The 17674-nt window shown below is 42.9% G+C and overlaps 1 protein-coding gene across 4 annotated transcripts in view; it reads right to left on the minus strand.

The window, feature by feature from the left end:
- Positions 1-1830: 1830 nt before the first annotated feature.
- The window catches only part of Heg1 (heart development protein with EGF like domains 1), a 76981-nt gene continuing 61137 nt past the window's right edge, over positions 1831-17674 (minus strand). For all 4 annotated transcript variants that reach the window (XM_021259598.2, XM_021259595.2, XM_021259608.2 and 1 more), the window contains 3 exons: positions 11403-11490; positions 8875-9049; positions 1831-6896 (listed from right to left, as the gene is read on the minus strand). In XM_021259598.2, the coding sequence (XP_021115257.1) occupies positions 6747-6896; positions 8875-9049; positions 11403-11490 (413 nt within the window). In that variant the 3' untranslated portion in view covers positions 1831-6746. The remainder of the gene's footprint in view (positions 6897-8874; positions 9050-11402; positions 11491-17674) is intronic.

A 17674-nucleotide genomic window follows, 5' to 3' on the forward strand; every position in this document is an offset into this window, starting at 1 on the left:
CTGAGTCTAAAAATATCTTTGAGCTCTTTATTTGCTCGAAAATCAAATCCTGAGGTAGAGGCTCAGCTAGGCCAGAGGCACAAGTAGGAGAAGCAACTCAGGCCAGTTTATTGAGTACAGTGGAAAGGCCTCCCAAATTTAGGTTCAAAAAGCACCAGGATGCAGCATTACTTACTTCTAGCCAAAATACAGAAGTAACCCGTGTCCATTGATAAAGAAATGGATAAGGAAACTGTGGGACCTATATAGACAACAGGTATTATCATTTGAAAAGGAGACATTGTCCTTTGAGCAGCATGGAACTTGGGATACTAAGCTAAGTGGAATAAATAAGCCAGATACAGGAAGACAAATATTGCATGACCTCATCTGTATGTGTTTGCTAGTGTATGTGTGTGGTAACTGCTATCATGAAATGCTTGTGCAGAGTACTTACAAAGTTTATGTAGCTCAAAGTTCTGGAGGTTCAAAGGCATGGGGTTAGCATTGGCTTAGTTCTGGGGAGGGCTCTCTGGGCTGTCACTGCTCAGTGGATCACATGGTGAAAGAGCTCCTGTGTGAGGGAGAGATCTCATTTCAAACAGGAAGGCAGAGAGACTGGGTCTCACCATTCCTTCTGAGGGTACACCCTCAACCGACCTGAGACATTTCCATCAGGTCCCTCCATTAAAGGTCCCTTGACCTCCCAACAAAGCCACAATGAAGACCAAGCCTCCAACACGGGAATCTTTCAAGGATGAAAAAAAATCAAATACATAGAACAGTGTGAAGGGAAGGTGATGGAGAAAAGTAGGTTAAAGGAAAGACAGTTGTGTAGGATAAATAAAACTAGAGATCTAAGGGTACAGCATGAGCACTATGGTTAGAATGACTGTATTGGATACTGAAAATTCACTGAGATTTCAGGTGCTTCTACTACACATGTGCACACACACACACACACACACACAAATACCTAGGTGAGATGAGTTAAATCCATCTGCTTGACTACAGTAATCATTTCACTATGTATATCAAAACATGTACACCTTAAATATATACCATTAAAAATAAAATTATTAAAGAAGTGGAAATGATGGGATATTTGTAATGTCTGGCTGAGCTGAATAGGAACAAGGGGTCAGCTAGTTCCTGTTTCTCTCAGCTGAGGACTGTTAGCTGATGGCCTGGAAGAGCAGAGGAGGAAGAGCTGTTCTGACGAAAATGGTGCTCCTCACCACCGCCATTTAGGAATGTTTGATGGCCCACGGCCCTGATCTAATCTGCCAACTCACTGCATGCCCAAGCTCTTAGTGGATTCCCCTAGTGCCAATATAAAGCATAGAAGAGGCTCATATGACATCACTGTCGTGCTAGGCATTCAAGGAAGCAATTAATGAACAATTATTTCTCTAGCCAGGCTTGGCCAACATAAATGTAAGGTCCATGGCCCACTGTTTTAAAGTGGCTCAGTTGTTCTCCCACCCAGCAGACATGCTTACTTTCTCTTCTTCTCCAAGACACAGGAGTTGGCATAGAGTAGTAGTGTGAGACACTCAGGCAGACATTTCCAGAATCTGAACTGGTTACTTATGCCCTCCAATTCAAAGAAAAGAAAACAAAAGCAGGTGTTACATGAGAATTAGGCCTCTTGTCATTTAGGTCTGTCCGTTCATACATCTCTCCATCCATCCACCCACTCATCCATCAGAAGTGCACTTCTTCACTTCTGGGCTCTGAGGACAGAGAAATAATTCATTCTCCATGTACACTTGCATTAAGTAAGTCCCCTGAAAAACAACTTGCTGGACTCCTGTTTGGTTTGCTTGTTATTAAGAGAAAAACACACAATGAAAAGGATATTAATTTTATTGCAATATTTTACTGACTAGAACGCCAGATTGAGAGTGACTGTAAGTATAAAAATAACCAAATTCTTACAAATAATACTTTGCTGCTACAGTATTGAATAATTAGTGGAGGCTGGAATTATAATACAACTTTAAATAACATTCTCATAATGGGTTTAACAAATCCACCAAGGGCTAAGGTTTACAAAGAGCAATTCAGGACAATGTGAAAATTAAGAAAATTCACATTCCAGCTACATGTTACATTTAACCATAAATCCAGCAATGCAGACATTAACAAAACCCACAGCACCTCATGATGAGACAATCACTTTCCTTCTGGAACAAGCTTGGGTGATACAGAAAGGCAAGTGTGTTAGATCAGTTTCCCAGACAACTGACCCCATCACATCTCTGCCCTGTAGCGTCCTTTCTAAGAAGTCTGCACTGATGGACACTAAACACCATAAAAAATTACAACCCTAGAATCTATAAGGGACTTCTTTGAAATGTCCTTTGAAAATGCTCACGGGACAGATCCACTCTAGAATCTGTCTCTTTTTAGACCTAAAGGATCCCCTTTGGTTTTACGGGCTTTTCTGTGAGCTAGTTTACATAGATTGGAAGGAGTATAACACACTGAGATTACTTTAGATCAACCAATTAATTGGCATTTAATACAGTAATGTGCCTGCCATTTTAACCAGTTTTCTTCTTTGGAGATATGGGAAAAAAAAATACCCAAAAGCAAATTCTACAAAAACATTTTTGTTTCTAAAAATGTACATAAGAACCCTTAGAATGACATGTTGTAAAAGAAGGAAAGAAAATGTCCATTCCTACCCCTACAAAAGCTTTCAGATAGGAAAAGTATCTCGTATATTAAGGGCAGTTTTAAATAAAATATAAAATACGGAACTCTGCACTCTTCCTCTTTCCAAAGAGGTGCTCTAATTTCAAAATCCAAATATATTTTAGAATTATGAATCAAAACCCTAGTTTTGGGTGTATTAGGCAAAGCAAGGGTGACTCAACAGTACAGCGCTATTTCTCCAGGCAAAGTTCCACAGTTCCAGGGCATCTGAGCCCTCTGCCAGCGGACAAGGTGACTTAATGAGGCACCAAAAGCCACATTGAAAGGAGTGGCTCTAACATGCCTGCTCTGAAACTTTCACATCTGAATAGACTGCGCCCTTCAAGGACATATCCTTGAATAGCCATCCAGCCCCCTACCCAAAGATGCTACCTTCTCCCACGGGCCCAGTGACCTACCTCTTCCATAACTCAAGCCACCTTTATTTTTAAACCTCAAATACTAACAGCCAGCTTGACTGCATCATCCATTCAGCAAGCTGCTTCTGAAAATAACTTTCCCCTCCAAGAAGGAAGCTCAGCATTGAAGACATCTCACTGATGATGTTCCCAGCTCTGATAATGGTTCACAAAAATACATTCTCGTATGTGGGAACCACAGCCTCACTATGGGAACAGGGCTGACAGCCCTTGGATGTGTAATTATAGCCATGCTTGTGGAGAACCCACCCAGGTCAGCACCTTGCACTTCCTCCAGCCAAAGCCACATACCAATATGCTTCTTGCTGAGCACATACCAGCCACCATTTTCTTGACAGGGACCACAAGCATCCAGGAAATACACACAAAAATCAATCCAAAAGGGCATTTTTCAAAAGGGATTCAGTATGTTTTGTACTTCATGTCATTAGTTTGGTTACTGCTTAATATATTAAAATTCTTTAAAAATAATTTAAATTGTAGGTCCATTCTCCCTTGCCTTCTGTGAGATTTAAAATATACTGCACGGCAAGGTATCTATCTGCCAGGAAGTGAGGCTGGGAGAGCCAGTGGAAAGAGCCATAGGCTGAGTCATGCACACTGTGATCTGAATCCTCCCTTTACAAGACCAATTATAGCTGGGGAAGTAGCTCAGTGCAGTACCTGCCTGGCAAGTGCAGGGCCCTGAGTTCAATTCCCAGTAACAATACAAGGCCAATTATTTATCCTCTTTGGAAGTTTTTATTTCCAAGAGATGAGCATGCACAACTAACTAGCAAGGGTGATATGAGGCCAGGACCTGGCGTGGAGCCTGTTCATGATAGGAATATCTTTCTAAAGAAACAGATCCTAGCACCCTGGGGTGCCTCGTGGAGTAGACAGGAAAAGACAATGGAAATAAGCTCACCCAGTGTGTAAAGCCCAGGAGCCAACTCCTCCCTCTCCAGCTCTCCTGCCCCAGCATTCTCCAGACACACAAGTTCCCTGTGGCCCAGAAGCAGCCTGTGGGATGCTAAGTGTCACTTTTCCCCAGTGGCAGGGGTCCCACTGTAGGACCATGGTATTTCTGTGCATGCAAACCACACACTCCAGGTGTGGAGGCTGACACAGCACTTGGGCCCCCACTGTGTCCCGCATGTCAGGTGGATGTCTTGTTTGCTTATCTCTGGGCTGCTGACACCCTACAGCTGTTTCCTCTCAGCCCAGGTGGGGCCTTCTGGAGATAAAACCCCAACAGGAGTGAGCCCAGCCTCTCCCTTCCTTGCCCAGACAGGCAGTGAGCAACAGGTAAGTCATGTCCCTCTCAAGCCTTCTCTGCCCTCACCTTCACCCTCCTCCTTGAAACTGTAGATACTGTGCACTCAACCTTGCTTGGCTCCTTTTTTCATAATGAAAAAGAAACACTATTCCTAATCCACTCCATTTGGACAAAACCCGTGAACAAACATTTCTGGAACTCACAGAATGCTCTTTTTTGAACATTAGGATTCTTCCCAAGCATGCGTTTGGAACAGGACAGGATGCTTCATATTGTGGGGCTTAAGGCTTCTGGCCCTGACACCGGAGATGATTTGCCAGCTGTGGTGTCAGCTGAAGTTAGAAGTGTAGTCCAGGAGCAGCTGCCGTGGTGGCTCTTCCTGTAGCTGGGGGACACAGCACAAAGGATGGGAAGGAGGTGGTCTCACAAGGGAGCCAAGTCTGCTGGCTCAGGTGAGCTGAGTGTGGAGCTCAGAGCTCTCCAGGTAGATGCAAGGTGCAAAGGGCCAGTTGGTTCCACAGAAGAGATGCAGACCCAAGGATTCAAAATGGCGACACTCTGAGATTTTAACATCCACTGACAGTAACAGAATGCTTTATGTACTTGTCTCATGAGATGAGTGCAATCTAATTACTGAAACTCACTGCATCTGACTAGTGCTCCTGCCATAGCAGGTGTTGGTACACCGTGGAGACTGCAGGACACAGGAATTCATACCTAACCCTGATAGGATAAGGACTGCATGAAGAGATCATAGGAACCATGAAGAGGCTACCATGCCCAGGGCAGAACTGTCCCCAGCAGTGGTGCTATTTCCAGAAATGTGTTCCAATGTGCACAACTGAGCTCCCAGCTTCAGGGTGGGGACAAATTCTTTTACTTCCATGTTCCCTTCACTTCAACCAACACCAGGATGTTCTACAAGAAGATAAATGAACATATTTCCACAGGGAGCAGTTAAAAGACACCAAGCGCTGGACAAGCCTCCCTTGCAGGATCCACGGCACAGGCACAATACGTACAGCTTTGGCATTTCCTTCCCACAGGCAAGCACTCAGACCCCTAGCTGGGCAGTCTTTAGTCCCCCAATGCAGTCTTGGAGTCTGTGTCTCTGGAGGGCACTGGAGAGTCACAAATAGGTACCAAGGACCGGGTAAGAGATATTAAGTTATTTCTTCATTGAATAAATAACTTTGGTTGAAAGGTTACACTGACTTTGTGGATGAAATTCTGGATACAAAGATTAGCAGGTAAGCACACTCACCTGTGGCTTCATCCTAGCTCCTATTCTAGCTCAGAAATTCCCTATGGCTTCCCACAGTGCTGGTGATACAAGAAATCTACCATGCCCATCTGACCCATTCCTCTAACCTTGTTCACCTTCAGGGACTGCAGCAGGTTTTCCTCTAGTGATGAAACACTAGCTCAGGTCCAGGCAGACTCAGCTTTCCTTTTTTCTATCCATTGCAGCCACTGGCTTTCTTGATGGTAAAGTCCCAGAGCCCAGGTGCTGCCCTCACAGATAACAAGTGTCCCACCACCTATAGGACCAGCTCCCAATTCTGCCTGTCTGGCCTCACTATGGGGCACCTGGATGCCTCTAAAACCAATTGTAAGTTGTTTTGCCCCAGTCCATTTGCCCAGAAAAGTGAGATTTAACTGTACAAGGAAAAAAACCATTATAAAAAAATGTGTCACCTTGACTTAAAAAAGACAAGAGAGTTGGGTGCTATGCCTCAAAAATGTCAATTCCTCATTTTGGGGGTTGGCTTAGAGACTGTAGCATAAGGCAACCTAGAAGCATTAAAATATTGGATGCTCAACTTCAAAACTAGTGGTATGTCAATCCCCAACTGTTGTTCAGCAGCAGGTGCCAGGCAGGGAAACAAAAGCCAGCATCTGGCCACACGTTCATCACCAACTGCAGCCTGGCGTCTGGAAGTGTCTCAGTGACTCTTTGGGACAGCTTTGAGACAAATCCAAAAGGAGACCTGCATGCCCAGTTGACTAAAGTGCAAACTCAGGGAAAACTGGGTCCCTGCAATGAAACCCAGTGGTCCGCTGGGGCTCACAGCCGTCTCTCGTGCCAGTGCTGCATCAGTCACTCAAGAGACTCGCTTGGTACTGGCCCATGTACACATTCACAGCAACAAGAAAGGTGCCAAACAAGCAGCCTGCATTTCCATATCCATCTGGCCCCTTCCACTGTGGTCACGGCCCTCACGCTTGTCTTTCTCTTGCCATTTATGTGTGGCTCTGACAAGGCTGGGAGCGGCCAGTGCACGGTGCTCCCTTTGGCGCAGTCCTCTGAGCCGCAGAGGTGCCAAGGACCTGGCTCAGGGCAGCGGGCCCTCTCTTGCCTGGACTCAGAAGTAGTCTCTTCTCCTGCTCTCATCACTGATGAAAGATGGGTTATACTGTCCGGGGAAGATGCAAGAATGCCGAGAGCCGGGCAATCCAGTGTAGGCCGGGTAAAGTCCATTTCGTTCAAGTTCGAGATTCCTTACATTTGTGGGCTGGTTGCCAAAGAGAAAAGAAGAAAAACCAACTGATTATTCTAGGGTTTATTTTGTTTTTCTTGTTTGGTACTGGGAATCGAACTCAGGACTTTGCCCTTGCAAGCCAGGTGGCAGCACCACTGAGCTAAATCCCTGGCCCAAAATTTTCCTCTTATTCTGGGGTTTAAACTTAAATGTAAACAGAAATTTTACATTTTAATAGACTTAGGATGGAGGCAGTTATATAAGGGCAGAACAAGTTCTGACCTAGAAAGAAGTGAGGACTCTCCCTGGTCTGTCTCTTTATAGAACCTGGAATACATCTGTCCCGTTTTAAAAGGGAATTAGAAAATATTAATTGAGGGCATCTCAATGATTTTAGATCAACATAGGAAAAAAGATGGGTTTATCCTTGTATGATGTGGTTCAACTGATTATCTTAAATTTAAAAAAATACCTTTCTCTCTTGAGGATAACTGGCTTTAAATAGTCCCTAGCATTTAACAGAGGGTTAGTAGCAGATGCTACCAACATGAGCTTTACAAGGTCCAATGGCTACTGTCACAGATGGAGCAAGGACCACAAACGAGAAGGCCAGCAGTGATTCTCAGGTGTCTCTGACCAAAAGCCAGTTTTATAGGTCATGATCTACCTATCTGATTTGCAAGAGGAGCTCCCTGGGAACAAAGGCTATTTGGAGGAGCTCTCACCGTAACACCAGGGGGAAAAGGCTTTCTTGGCAGAAATAAGACACTGGATAAAGGCGAATCCTCTCATAAAAGCCCAGAGTGGGAGTCACCAGGACAACCACTGAGCCTGCTGTGAGGAGCAGCCTGTCCACTCAGGTGAGCTTCCTGCTGTAAGGTTGGCCTCTGCCTCTACAGACTACTCAGCCTACCATATGTGAAGACAGATGGGGTTCATTTAAGTCCTTAACTAGCTCTACTTAAGGCAACTCGAGCAAATGCTGCAGAAACATGCAGTGAAACAGGGTCCTACCACACCACAGGTCTGGGGCTCCTCACACAGGATGTGGGTGTGTGGGCCAGCCTGTGTATGCAGGCAAGCCTGGTAAAGCACCAGCTTCACTTAGGAGATGAATAGGACTTTTTCCAACAGAGAAAAAAGCAAAGCCCTATGCAGAAATAGCAATGGAAATACTTTAACTAGAGTTAAGTTTGCACCTACATTTATTTTTCCTCTTTATTTCTTCTTGTTCTTCCTCCAGGTTTGTATTTTTCAAAGAACCCACTGAAATAAATAGCTCTTGAGTGTGAACAAATCTGTTCCTCCCACCCAAAGTCTGATTCTCATGACTGATTCCTGTATGACCAGAGGGATGGGCGGTTTTTGTAACAGGGCTACCTTGTGCTACTAAGTCCCCACGGGGCCAAGTTTCATGTTTATTGCTGTCAATGAGAAGTCACCTGACATCCATACTTTTCGGTTCAGATATCCCTTTCTGCTTGCTTTATGATTGGTACAATGTAGAGGAATAAAACCTGGATTAAATTCAACATGGGATAGAAGATGCCAGGGCTCAAGGTATTCTCCTGCCTATCCAAATGATACAGTCCAGAGCTGAACAGAGCAAATTATTAAAGACCCACTCAATTTATAATTTCCTAAACCTCTGAGGATGATTCTGAGTCATTCTCTTTATATTTGTTTTCAACCCCTAGGTTTAACACCTAACCCCACAAGGCAAGGTAAAGGAGGGCAGATGAGACAAAAACGAAAGGATCTAGGGGTAAATATCACTAAACTTTGTCTCTGCTTCTCAAATTCCATAATGTACTACAAGGAAATATCCTTCATATCTCAACACCAAGGGTGACAAATACCATGCAAATATGTCATAAGGAAACAGAATGTTAAGATACGTAAATAAGAGGCTCATGCTATAGTTCTCTTGGACCCTTAACTACCTGCAATGTTTTTACCACAACAAAACAGAATTCCCTTGCTTCTCAAAGACTGCGCTGGAAATACACACCGAGTAGTACACATCAGTCATCTGCAGGAGGTTTTTGGTGCTTCCGTTCTCTTGCATTTCAATAGCTTCTCGGCCCCACTCTTGGGAGCGAGGGTTCTTGGGGTACTCAGCATATGGGGACATTTGGAAATCTCCACTTTTAAAGATGAGTTTGCTTATGTCATTTTTATTCTTTCTGAGGAGCAAAAGATAGTAAAAGGTCCATGAATAATTTTTGTAAAGAAGTGATATCTATGAAAATAGCAACTGTTATTTTATGACATAAATTAGACTGAGAGCTATCACTCTATTGTCAGCTGACCACTGAGGAATGCGATTATGGTTATTTTTAGTATTTGCTGAAAAAAAATACAATTAGGTACAAAAAATCTCCCAACATAAAGGGCCAGGTTATTAGGGACAGGGAGGACAGAGACAGCTGCAGTGGAGTTGTTGGACTCCTCTAGGGTACAGAGATCACTGTGTCTTGGGGTAGCCAGGGAAACAAGAATCACAAGTGTATGTAATGCTGGACCCAGAAGGAAGCTCAAAGGCTCCCAACCAGACTGAGTGAGATTTTACATGAGAAGAGTCTAGGTTTCCTCCAGTTTTCCTGAATTAGGAGCTCTGTGGACAGGGCAATTCTGGCTCATCGAAGAGACCTAAGTTGTCCCCTGGGTCACCTTTTGCTACCAGCTTCTGCTTGGAGTAGAAGTTAGGCTTCCCACCTCCCCAGCCAGTGTTCTTTCTACTACAGGAAGCTACTTCACAAATCATAAAACAGGATGGTTTTGCACATAAAAGGTTCTCATTTATTAACTACCCACATTCTCATTTTATATTGTGAGGTTTCACCAACTAGAAATTGTTGAAATATGTATTCTTTGTCTATCTAATGAGCCCAGTATCAGAAAAAAAAATTTTTTTAAGACAAGGTCTCACTATGCAGTTTGGGCTGGCCTCAAACTCACTATGTAGCCTAGGCTGGCCTCGAACTCATGGCAATCCTCTGTCTCAGCCTCTGGTGTGCTGGAGTGCTGGGATTACAGGTGTGTGCCACCACACCCAGCTCAGTATCAGAAATTTTAAATTATATTTGCTTTGGGTAAGATCAGTTCAAGTTTCTTCCATCGTGTTTCTTACCTATAAGTAAGGGGGAAGGCACAGAATAACATAGGGTCATAAAACCAAATTTTGGCGCCTGGCTTAGGTGTTGGCCCTCTGTGCATGTTCAGAACAAAACAGACCTGCCACACTTGTGTGGTGGGTGGGGTCTCGGGCCTCAAATAATGACTTCCTTGTTCATAACTACTTTCCCTTCCCAGTGACCAAAAGTCACGGGCTCCCTCCCAAACTGCTATACCACGTGGTACCGAACACATTGCAAGCACAAGGCTTAGACATGCTTGAGCTCTCAGGTCTTGCCCCTCTAAGGTAAATGTTTCTAGTCTCGTACCCAGAAGTTTATTTCAACTTGTATGGTTCATCATTGATGGCAATTTGGTAAATGACAAGCAAAGGTTGTACCATAAAGGCCTACGTTCTCGAATGGCAGTTACAGCTAATTGTTCTCTGTGGTCTTTTTTTTTTTTTTTTGGTACCAGGGATTGAACTCAGAACCTTGCGCTTGTGAGGCAGGCACCGGAACCACTGAGCTAAACCCCCGGCCTATGTTCTCTGTGGTCTTAATGGAGATGGATATCTTACAGTATCCTCATGTCAGTGACAGAGAAGAGAGCTTGTTATTTTGGTAGGTTCCCTCCATCTGTTATGTTCAAATAATTCCGGCCATTTATTATCTAAATCAAAGGTCATAATTTTCCTTTACCTGAAGAGCTAATCAGAGGAAGGTCAACTCTCCCTTTCCCAACAGGAATGTGATCCCACTAGCTTTCAGGAAGCCTTCAGCCAAGTTTACTGCTATTTCGGACATTGATGCTATAAATTCCCCACTGCTACAACATTTCAGAAATCTCATACCCCTTAGTAATCACTTTCCAGTTCCTTCTCCCTTCCCCTCCACCATTCCACCCCAGTCCGAGAAAGCCACTAATCTACTTTCTGTCCCTATTAAACTTGCCTATTTTAAGCAACTCAGGTAAAGGGAATTACACTGTGGTCTTTTGTGACTGGCTTATTCCACTTAGCATAATATTTTCAAGGTTCATCCCTATCTCAGTACTTCACTCCTTTTTATCACTGAATAGTCCACTGTGTGGCTCGATCAATTTTTTTGTTTATCCATTCAAAAAGCTGATAGACATGGGGATTCTGTTAAGCTTTAATGTTTCTATGAACACCCACATACAAGTTTGTGTGGATAAAGTAGAGTATACGTTTTCAGTTATCTTGGGTACATACCTGGGATTGGAAGGGCTATATTTTAACTATCTGACTTTTTCAAAGGGACATCACTATTTTATATTCCCACAGCTATGTGGAAGTGTTATTTCTCAACATCCTCACCTCAAGCATTCTAGACAAGTAAAAACTGACCTTCGTATAGCACAGGCAAACAAACAATTAGAATCTGAACTCTCCTTACTTACCTGCAACAGGTGACAATCAGTGCAATGCCCAGGACAAGGAGAAGCCCGCCTCCTGCTGCTGCGATGACCACAGTGATGAGCTGATAGGCTAAACAGGTCACACAAACGGGAGCTAATGAATGCAGAGTAGAGGACAGTGTCCCCTCTGTAGCCGCCACAAACACCCTTTGGTCTTTGACAAGGGATTCTCAACAGCTATTTTTACATTTTCTCTATATTGAGAAGCATTCCCCCTACAACAGTTACTCCTAGAACAGCAGCTCCTAAATTCTACCCGCATTCCAGCCTCTGATGACATTTTTACCAATCCATGGTAAAAAGAGAAAAATAAAGGTGACTAATGGATTTTTCAGAACTTAATTTGTTCCATTTTAATAGCAATTCTATAATCTAAGGTTTTATCCTTATGTTTTTTCTCTAACGTAAGATGGGTGTTTTTATTCCATCATGTGCAAATTATGCCTCAGGATATTGGATCTTTAAAAAAGTAACAGAAAACACACCATCTTTCTTTGGTCACTTCCCACTCTATGGTATTGACTATTGTTTAATTTTTTGACTTGATGATGAGAGCAGATATAAAAATGCTTGAAGTAGTTTCAGGATCTTACTTGATAAAATAAGGTGGCAACTCTAAATTAACTTCCGAATTTTGTAAGAAACACTATTGGTCACTTAAGTTCAGGATCTAGAAATCACTGCTTAACCATGCTAGAGACTGAGTAGGCTCCTCAATAAATATACACTGAATTTAATTATAAAAAAATAAGCAATGATACAAACAAGTGCCTATGGTATTTCATAAACAATACTAGACGTTTTTAGTAATTGGGTTGTATGCCTGTATGTTTCTGACAAAATTATTTTCAATAAATTCTATTAAATATTCAGACTGATGTTTTGTTGTTGTGGAAATGCAGCTAAAATTGTGTTCCTAGGTTGGATGATGAAGGACGAAAGGCCAATAGCCAGATTTTCTACAGTAAATTAGCCTTGGCATCCAGGTATAGTCCAAGGGTAAGGACAGAGCTCATGCTCTCTCTTACCCTCTGGCTAAATCTCCTTCTCTCGCAGCTACAGATCACTAAGTGCTGGTTGGAAGTGGAGACAAGAAGGGAGCAGACTGTGAGCAGAACATGGGTAAATGTAAGCTATGCAACCTCTTACTTAGTTTTGTTTAAATAAAAAGCATAGAAGCTATTGTGAAAAACTACCAGTATTGCCACAAACAGGGAGCAAAGCCAAACCATGGAATAAACTCATTGTTGTCTCTCCTCTTGACATATGTATTCAGAAGTTTCCTTTCAACAAAAGTAAAGACAAAAGACAAACTGCTTAAACGTATTCACATCATCTCTGCCACCACTGTCTAAGCTACTGGCATCTCTAGTCTGGACAATGACAGTCATCTCCCAACTCAATTTCCTGCACCCAGTCTTATCCACTCATCACAAAAAACAAGTCTGATCATACCATTTTCCTGCTTAAAAAAACTTTCAGTGGTGCTTTCTGTTCCTAGATAAAGGTCAAAATCAAGCTCCCACTCTCTTTCCTCACTTCTAGCAAAGCAAACAAACATCTATTTTTAAAATGACCCTGGCATGTAGCTGCAGCTTTAACAGGTTCCTCTTTGCAACAAGCAGTTTTGCCTAAAAAGATACACAAGACAGCAGAGACGACTGCTTCCCAAACTGCCTGTGGTCAAGGACCAGTTTTTGTTTGTGCTTTTAGATATCTTTTTACATAAAGAAAATAAAGTCCCATTTGCTCCTCTTATCTATTCCCATAGGTACCAACTGTCATGCATTTCCTTTTCCCCTTTTTTAAAGTCCAGTAACAGCTCACAACACAAATCACACTTTTAGTCACACTAGTGTAGTCTGTGCTTTCCAAATTTCCACCTGAATCACCTGAATTCCTGAGTCTGCACCCCAGGAGGTTTGATTTAGCAGGTCTGGGTAAGGACTCAGCAGTTGGTTTCCAGCAAGTTTCCAAGGGATGGTGGTGCTGTGGGCCTATCTTTCAGACTCACTCAGAGCTACACTGACACACACTGGAGAGAAGGCTGGGATAAAAGCCAGGAAACTTCCCCACACAGAAGAACTGGTAGAGAACTCATCAAAATGTTCATGGAAGTTAGTACTTTGGGTAACTATGGCTAACTTTTGCTGTAGTCTTCATGCTCTTCCGTATTTCCCAATTTTTATTTAGATTTACACACACACATATACACCCCTCCTCTAAATTTAGGAAAGATGTATGCACATACATATACATATTTTATTTTATTTTTTTTGGTACTGGGGATCGAACTCAGGTCCTTGCACTTGTGGGGCAGGGGGAGGAACCACTGAGCTAAATCCGGGGCCCCTGTATACATATTTTAAAAGAGAGGGCAGGGGACTTAGCTCAGCGGTTTCACGGCCTGCTGTGTAAGTGCAAGGACCCGAGTTTGATCCGCGGTACCAAAATAAATAAATAAATAAATAAATAAATAAATAAATAAATAAATAAATAAAATAGATAAAAATAAAAAGAGTAACTTTTGTGGCAGCCATATCACTAGAAACCTTCAGTAAGTGTACGGACAGTATCACCCACTGACCTTCTTAAAATCATTCCACAATTGATCTTTTTAGCCTAAGTATTGACTTTAGGTTTATCATGATGTAAAAGTACATGGGAATCAATGCCAAGCGTAATGTTCACTAGCTTCACAGGAGCTCGGAATGTTTAAGATGGGGCAGATGCAGCAATAGTCATCTTAAGCTTGTCTGTCCTGTCCCTCCTGGTCTGAAAAGATCCTCCAGAATGGAGAACTTGGAGTTCTCAGTCCTACTTCCTCTTTGACACTTGTTGACCATTCAGTGTTTCTCGAGCAGTGACCCCTTCCTTTCATCTTCACAGCCTGATGCTGTTAATCACGGTTGGTATTTTCCATCAAACCAACCTACTCACAGACTGTCTTTGCTTATGTTTGGATGGAATCTACTGAACTCACTGCTTAGCCAACCTGCTTCTGGGAACCATTCGCATCCTCCAGAGGGCTGGTCAGGTCTGTACATGTAACAGTGTCCCCTGGCCACAGCTGACCAATCTGGGAACAAGCACACGTCCAAACTGGATCAACCAGTTCCTTCCTAGGAATCTCAAGTCAGGGAAAAGTGAGCCTTTTCTTTCGAAACAGCTAAACAAATGACACACATCCAAGAACTGTTCAGCAACCCTTACTTTCCAACATGTTCTCTGGGAAGGAGAGATGGCCAGACACATGGCGAAGGGTAGAGCATACATATGAGGATGAAATCACACTATTATGTGCCTGAAAAGATGGCCCTGACTTCCAGCTACTGGAGTTCCCCACATTTTCCTGATTTCTACCACACCTGATGCTGGAATTCCATCGTGTGCTTCAGGATTCCCCCCAACAAACAGAACTCTCTTTGTTCTTAAACTAGGTAGGCTTATTGATTCCAGAAGAATCTTAGCCAACCAATATGCTTTCCTTTAAAACTCTATTACAGCCTTTCTAGGTAGCCATATTTTACTTTCAATTTCATTTGGTTCTTTCCATTTTTTTCCTTCACCGAGCTCATTTGTGATGTATGGTTCATTTTACTTTTTAAATCTCTCCTTCCCTCACCCATCCTGGTTTTGTTTTTTGTTTTTATTTTATTATTTGTTTTGAACCTGGGCCTCCCAGTCTCCCAGGCTGGCCTTGAACTCAGAGTGATCCTCTTGCCACTCCCTCCGGAGTTCTGGGATTACAGGCATGCACCACCACGCCTGGCATCGCCCATCTCCATTTACACTATTCTTTTTTTTCTTGGCACCTTCTGAAATTTGCATTTTAAGCCTACAGGCTGTGTGAATACTCCCAGTGGCCACTGGCCCCTCTATAAATTTCCATGGGATTCTGTCACTCTCTCCTGAAGCTCTGCCCCTTCCAGCTCATCAAATAGTCCTTTCCAGTGGGAAGATCAGACCCAGTGGCACTGACCTCTCCCAAGCCATACTTCCCTTCCGTTCTGACGTGAAGGGAGGCCAGCTGAAACAGAGTGACAGGACTACTTTCAGCTGGATGAGACTTCCAGTGGATTTCTGGATAATTAATGGTCTCTCTTTCCTTCTCAGCAGTCTTCCAGGATGTTTATTCAGAGTAACTCCTGCCAACACACGGCAATTCTACTGGTCTGAATCTTTTTATAGCCTCATGCAATGACAGGCCAAACATAATGAAAAGGTATTTTATACACCTGCTGCCCAATTGTGGGCTGGGTGAGAAAGTGTGAAATAGCTTTAAGTGGAATGTTCTGGTTTCTCTGAAATGGGACCATACATGGGTCCAGGTCCTCACTGGCTATGCTGGGATGCTGGTGGAAATGGTGTTGCCACTGAAAAGATCCGGAGGCTTTGAAGGGAAAGGACAATCTCCAAAAGGACATGGGGTGAATATGGAAGAAGGGTGGACAAAATGTCTGCGGCTAGAAAAAAGTAATCTGGGAAAATTATGTGGATTCTAAATCATAAAGCAACAATAACCATAAAACAGACAAATGGCTTCAAGGATCGGAATATAAAAAGAATTCTCAAAAGGTAATTAGAGGGGAACACTTAAGTAAATTATAGCATAAAACATTATAGAACTATCCAAAGTGACTACATGATTATAGAAATGAAAACATTCTGCAGTTTACTAGGTTTAAAAACAGATTACAAAACAGTATTATTCAGTGAGATCCACTTTCTTTAAAAAGATACACACACACACACACACACACACACACACATACACACACATCCCTGGAAAGAAGGCTAATACCAGGGTTTTTCATCAAACTGTAATACATACACAATTCTGCATTAATCAAATCCCTGGGTCTGGTAAGATTCAGATTGTGATTCAGCAGGTCTGCAGAGAGGTGGCTGAAGCTCTGCATTTCTAACACTATCTTGGGTGATACTAATGCTATTGGTCCCACAGACCACATTTAGGAGCAAGGATATACAACAGGTGACGAGATCACTTACTTCTCTTCTTCCCTTACACCTACTAATTATTTGGGTTAAAAAAGAAAATTTAAAGGGCATGCATCATTTTATGCTATGCAAAAATAAAATTTATTTTAAAAAGAGAAAAATGTGAAGCAAAACAAAGTATCAGATATTATAAAACTGTTAGAAGGAAGCAACCTAAAACTCAGGCAACAGAGGCAATTTTTGCCTATGAAAAACCGAGTCCTAGGCCGGGGAGGTACATATCGACTTTGGTGGCAGGTAATTGAAGTAACCATGATGGGTGGTTAGAGCTCCGTTATGGGGCATAAAACATTGAGTGCTGAGTCACAGACTACCAAGGTGCCATCATCATAGATGGGGATGAAATTCATGTGTTCCCAAGTTTCTAACCCATACTCCAGGCTGAGCCTAGACTTCAGAAAAGGCAGGTGGCAAGTGTCTTTTGAGTATTTGTGCTATTGAAGCAAGCATGGCAAGTGCCTCTTTATATAATACTATAAATATTTACTATCAGTCACATTTAATGGCTTTGCAACACTAAAAGTAACAGAGATATCAAAAGCCTAAAATGATATTCACCACACTTTGAAGACAAGCTGGCATTGCCAGTTACCAAAGGTGACTGGGAGACAGCAGTGTTGACAAATGTCTGCCCTCTGCTGGACATAATGATGGTGTCTTGGATAAATGGAGAGGAAAAACAATGTCTCTGGGATCAGAGTAAAATTCTGGCTACTTCGAGGACACCACAAACATAATGGGGATGGCCTGACTTTTTCTTGACAACAGATGTAGGGGCACAGCATCTTCAGACATACAGTAAGTACAGCAGTTAGTGACCTCTGAGGGAGGAAACCTTACTGGACCGCTCAGTGCACTATGAAGTGGACACATGCAGTTCTGCATCCCAGGAAGCCCCTTGAAAGCACAGAATCCTTCCAAACACAAACGTGGAAAGTCTTGGAACCTGGCTGAGAAACTGATAGTGACAGGAGCTGAGGTTGTTCCCGTTTCACCTCCCACTTCTCATCTCCAGCTGACTTCCTGGGCCTCTATAGCCCTGGTCCCCCCACATCCCAGAAGCAAGAAGAGAACCTTACAGAGGAGCCTAGTGAGGACACAAAGGAGAGAGCTGGGGAGGCAAAGCTGAAGGCCCAATAGCCAACCTAGGACTAAAACCTGGATGCTCTGACTTGCTCATGAAGAGACTCCAGAAAGGGCAAAAGTACGTAGACTCAGGAGACTACAACATG

This window comes from Heterocephalus glaber, unplaced genomic scaffold (genome assembly GCF_053883595.1).
Source record: "Heterocephalus glaber isolate CG9 unplaced genomic scaffold, H.glaber_assembly_v1.0 deba00000122, whole genome shotgun sequence".
NCBI classification, from domain to species: Eukaryota; Metazoa; Chordata; class Mammalia; order Rodentia; family Bathyergidae; genus Heterocephalus; species Heterocephalus glaber.